This window comes from Triticum urartu, chromosome 3 (assembly GCF_003073215.2).
Source record: "Triticum urartu cultivar G1812 chromosome 3, Tu2.1, whole genome shotgun sequence".
NCBI classification, from domain to species: Eukaryota; Viridiplantae; Streptophyta; class Magnoliopsida; order Poales; family Poaceae; genus Triticum; species Triticum urartu.
In genome coordinates this window covers 109,771,913-109,776,976 of record NC_053024.1, presented here as the reverse complement: position 1 = coordinate 109,776,976, position 5,064 = coordinate 109,771,913, and the positions used below count along the sequence as shown (strand labels likewise).

The 5,064-nt window shown below is 46.4% G+C and overlaps 1 protein-coding gene across 1 annotated transcript; it reads right to left on the bottom strand.

Annotated features, from left to right (window-relative positions):
• Positions 1-444: 444 nt before the first annotated feature.
• LOC125543168 (shaggy-related protein kinase GSK1) lies at positions 445-4,800 on the bottom strand. Its single transcript, XM_048706421.1, has 12 exons — positions 4,559-4,800; positions 4,354-4,434; positions 3,825-3,884; positions 3,455-3,727; positions 3,292-3,366; positions 3,153-3,209; positions 2,443-2,583; positions 2,289-2,339; positions 2,107-2,202; positions 1,847-1,930; positions 1,176-1,277; positions 445-966 (listed from the first exon to the last, which is right to left on the bottom strand). The coding sequence occupies exons 1-12, from the start codon at positions 4,646-4,648 to the stop codon at positions 874-876; spliced, it is 1,203 nt and encodes a 400-aa protein (XP_048562378.1). The 5' UTR covers positions 4,649-4,800; the 3' UTR covers positions 445-873.
• Positions 4,801-5,064: the final 264 nt, after the last annotated feature.

The following is a 5,064-nucleotide window of genomic DNA, read 5'->3' as shown; positions in this document are numbered from 1 at the left end:
TTCACACCTTCCAAAATTTCCTTGTGAATGTAACTTGTTGTCCCAAAAAGGGGCTTACGCGCCGTTGTCAATGGTGATGATGCTTCAAAGCTTCACACCTTCCATTTTTTCCTTGTGAATGAAACTTGTAGTCCCAAAAAGGGGCTCAGGCACCGTTGGGGTGATGATGGCCGAAGCATAGAATAAGTCAAGGTCCAACTCAGCAAGGACTACCCGTTCCAACCCATATCTTGGTTGGTTGGTTCCTTCCACTCACAGCAAGGCCATCTCAACCTACGGGCCCTCCCAAACTTGTTGGTATCCCAATTGACCTGTCTCCAGCGTGTCAATTTTAGCAACAAACCTCACTGTAGGATGTACATGGCCTTGGAACTTGGAAGTGGGGGATAATCACATTTCCCGACTTGCCGAAAACCATGCGCCACAACTGGGAATCAGGCAATGTAACAGAAGAACAATCATTTGGTGCAGGACGACGACATTTACATCAGGGACAAGGGACAAAACATGGGAGCAGCCATACTTACTGCCGCATTACAGTACCACTACCACCAAGCATTACAAAAATGTACTTAAAACAAGTCACAGCCCTAGGCATTAACATATGTCTCCACCTCCTACATCATTGCTCTTACCTACTAATAATAAGTAACAACTCAACCAACATGTGCCGCCATGTGCTTAAACATGGGCGACACCGGCAACAACAACAAGGACGATTCTTCCAAGGTCAGGTAATTTACATAGTTGTACTTCTTTCACTGGCACTGGCACTTGCACTGGATCGGTCTCTCCTCAGGATTTAGGAGAGAAGAGTTGATTCTTCGATGATGGCGGACAAACAAAAAATATGGGGCGATGCGGCGTGCCCGTCTAGCTCCCAGCATGGGCGAAGTTGAGGCCATTTTGCCGTCGAACATGTTCCGGAACAAGCCTGTTGATGAGCTCTGGAGAGGCGTTCGCTAGCTGCATTGCCAGAAAAGAACATTGATGAGCACAGCACGTCAAGAGCCCAAGAGGGTTCTTTCCAGGCTAGCAAAGACATGGCACAGCCTTCCTAATTATTGAACTGATGTATATCTTGAATGAGACATGTGATCATGTGCCTGAAACCAGTCTAGCTATTTTTCTATAACTTAAATGGTGGCTGCTTGAACAGTGTATCTTTTACTTACTTCAGGTTTGAAGTTGAACAGAGGAGGGAATGGGCGGCCATTCGGCAAGCGCGCATTCGGCTCACGTAGCTCATCAAAGAAGGAATGTGCACATGCATCAAGCTGCACAGGAAAACAAACACATAAGAACGTTTAAAACTGAACAGATTGCTGGTTTTCAAAGATTACGTTGTTTTCCAGCTAAAGTAACAGCATTAACAGAGACCCTTTTCTAGGTGGAGCACTAGCTGTAGTTAACAAGCACATGTGACTATAAAGTTGCACCCACTCTCTATCAGTCAAGACTCATCAACATTTAGTTCTGGACCACAGGATATCATAATTATAATGCCAATGCAGGACCAGAAGCTAATCAGTGACTGAAAGCTAAGCATTGATGCTTCCAAGAACTCCAAAAAATAATCCTACTCCCACAAAGGTGCAAAAGAGCCTCCTTTTATAGTTAATGATTAAATAACTGTACACATATTCTCACAAAAAAAAGAATAATTAACTGTAGTACAACATTTTAGATTTATGAGTCAGAATAGACAAAACCATGTACTAGTATCACACACACAAAAAAACGCAGAGGTAAAATAACCTGAGTACACCCCATTTAGTATTTATCCACCCAGCCACTTAGCACAACCTTTAAGAGCAATCGCAAAGCCGAGCACGGAAAAACTTACAGCGGTGCAACGTAGATTTGGTGAATACTGGAGAAGGCGGGAGGCAAGATCTATAGCTTCAGCAGGCATTCTCTTGTGGAAAATCTACGGACAGGAAAGTAGAGCAACTCGTTAGCTGCAGGCACATTTTTAATTCATAATTGATTGATGGTGTAGAGAAGCTGGTAACTAATTGACATGCAAGAGGGTGTGGACTCAATACCATGCAAGTATAATGACATGATGCAGTTGATTCAACATAAAACTTAACGGATGTCTACCTTGTGCCAAGGATGAGCCTTAATCTGAGGAAACCTGAATTCGGTATAGTTGGGGTTCATGCATCGAATTTCCTCACGGGTTGGAGTACCAAGAACCTGCGATAACATCACATGGCTTTAAGAAACACCCATGGCAGAAGAACACAAGAAGACAATGTTGCATGTCAAACATCAGGCAGTACCTTGATAATTTCCACTAGCTGATCAACCGCAGTCTCTCCTGGAAACAGAGGCTGACAAATACAACACATAGGGTGATCAGAATCACTTCATGGACAATATAGTCTAATCAATGTACCCAAACAAGGCCAAAACTCCTTAGAGAAGGTAACCAACCTGACCAAGAAGTAACTCTGCAAGAACACATCCAGCTGACCATATGTCTATTGAGGTTGTATATTCAGTTGCACCAAATATGAGCTCAGGAGCACGATAGTAACGAGAGCAAATGTATGCTATATTGGGTTCACCAGGTACCTGAAACAAGAAGAGGGCAATGGTCAATACATGTGGTAAGAACTGAAGACAGCGGAAATAACCAAATTGACGAAAAAAGCTGATGCAAGTTTTCATACGACCAAGGTCATGCTAGGCAACCTTGCACCAAGATAAAGATGCAGTTTATGTATGTTGTGTCGCCTACAGGGCAGTTGGGAGTAATGAATAGAGCAGACAGCATACAGATAGCAGTGTGTAATGAACCCAATTTGGAAAACAAGATCCAAGTAGACAGCCAGACACCAATTATACAATGGATCAATCATGGAAATGGACTGTCAAGTATGGGAAATTTTGTCCCTTTCCACTGTTGTATTAAAGCCAACTTTAAGCTGCGATTTCAAAACTCAGGACATACTCGCAAGACTGGACATCTTACACGTTATCATGGGGAAAATAGCATATTATTCTTTATAATGATAAATAATGGCATAGATCACATGCTATGTCAACAGTATGACCAGTCAGACACTAGATGTCTAGAACAATTCAAAACTAAATGCAACACTGAATTAAACTACTGATTCTTAAGGGGGAAATCAACATACCAGAACTTTTGCGCTTCCAAAGTCACAGATCTTGACTTGATGGGTTAGAGGATCAACCTGTATTGGCAAGAGAAGAGACCAATTCAGGACCAATTATGAAATCGTACAAGTAACGAGATCGTGTTCACATAACACATACCAAAACATTTTGTGGTTTCACATCCCTGTGGCAAACTCCTGGAACAGTGTGAACATAAGCTAACCCTCTAAAAAGCTGCAAACAAGGCAGATGATACATACATTAGCAGAGCAAAAAGGCGGTTATTGGCGGCCAGGCAAGTGTAATATGGTGGTTCACAGACCTGATACATGTAGAGCTTGACATAGATAAGCGGCATCCGCTGGTTGGCATTGCTGTAGTGCTTGAGCACACGGTATAGAGTCTCAGGGACATACTCCATGACAAGGTTCAGGAAGAGCTCATCCCTGCTTGTGGTGGAGAAGAAGCAGTGCTTCAGAGAGACGACATTGGGATGGTCCATGGAGCGCATAAGCTGCAGCTCACGGTTCTTGTAACGCCGGTCCTGCAGCACCTTCTTGATGGCCACAGTCTCTCCAGTCTCCAAGCACTTAGCCTACATGTGAGAAGCAGTTGAATTCGATAAGCATTGCATCAACTAATTGGCAACAACACATAAAGCAAAAGCAAATGATGAGACAACGGGACCGTACCTGGAAGACAATCCCAAATGAACCAGTTCCTACCACTCGCTCAGCCATGTAGCTAATTGTCTGCAATCAGGATTAAGACAACATAAAAATGTATCCTCTAAAAACAACAAACTGAGCACACAACAAGTAGCGCTTAGAACATGATTTCAGTATGCGCTTTAGCCATAACACGGAAACCAGGCAGTAGATCGAGCGATAGCCACATAATTTCTCTGCCGCACACCAAATCGGTTGGAAATGAAGGAAAGGCTCTGTATCTGGTCAACAAAGCCCGCAAAATCAGCTGATTCGCACTAATTTCCTGGACGAATCGCCACCAGACCACCCCACCCCTACCCCCCAAAAAAGTAGAACACAGGTTAAAGCTAAACATTTGCTAGAGGCCACAAATCCCTTAGCGGAGCGAGAGGCCACGGCACCAACAGCACAGGAAGGGGAACAACCGTGAGAAGAGCAGGCACATTTGACCAGAAGCGCGCGCGAGAACGAGCAAGAGGAACATAAAATCGAGAACACGCAAGCTGCTCACCCTCTTGGGCTCGCCGTTCTTCCCGCCGATGGTGGTGGAGATGATGTGGCCGGTGACAGGGTCGCCGCCCTCCGTCCTCGCCTGCAGCACCAGAGCACGGAGCATTTAGCGAAGCAAGCGGGCAAGAGCAGCGGATCGGCCCCCAGCCGGGGCTCAGATCCGGAACAGGCCCCAGATCTGGGGGGGGGGAAGCACGGGGGGTTACCTTCTCGGCGGCCGCGTGGGCCGGGACGGCGGCGGCGAGCGGGGGCGGCGCGTCCAGCACCATGGGCTCCGGCCCCGGCGGCGCCTCCATGGTGGGGTAGCGTGCGCGGGGGCGGGGGCGGGGGGTGGGGGAGGAGCGAGCCGCGGGGACACCTACTAGAGGGGAGGGGAGCTGCTGCTGCTTTGCTCTCGCGTTGGGGATTGGGATGGTGGTGGTGCGTGCTTTTGACCGGTCAGGGAGGCTGCGGGGGGTGGGGGGTGGCTGGCTGGCTATGAGTACTACGAGATGCCGCTCTGGACAGGTGGGGGAAGCGGTAACGGAGAGAAGCGGTTAAGCTAGCGGAAGGTCAAGCCGGGCGGATGGATTAACGTAAACCTACGGCTACTGAGACGTTGCCCCATGCATTACCGCCAGCATTTAATTTATATATTTATGCAGGATTTTCGCGGGAAATTTATATTATAATGATTTTTTTATTTTTGACATTATTCATAATGGTATTTGAT

Excerpts from the sequence above, each read along its gene's own strand:
- LOC125543168 (XM_048706421.1), bottom strand. The coding sequence starts at position 4,648 with ATGGAGGCGCCGCCGGGGCCGGAGCCCATGGTGCTGGACGCGCCGCCC. Across the intron at positions 4,435-4,558 it reads CCCACGCGGCCGCCGAGAAG|GCGAGGACGGAGGGCGGCGA; the intron begins GTAACCCCCCGT and ends CTGGTGCTGCAG. Across the intron at positions 3,210-3,291 it reads TGAAACCACAAAATGTTTTG|GTTGATCCTCTAACCCATCA; the intron begins GTATGTGTTATG and ends TTGCCAATACAG.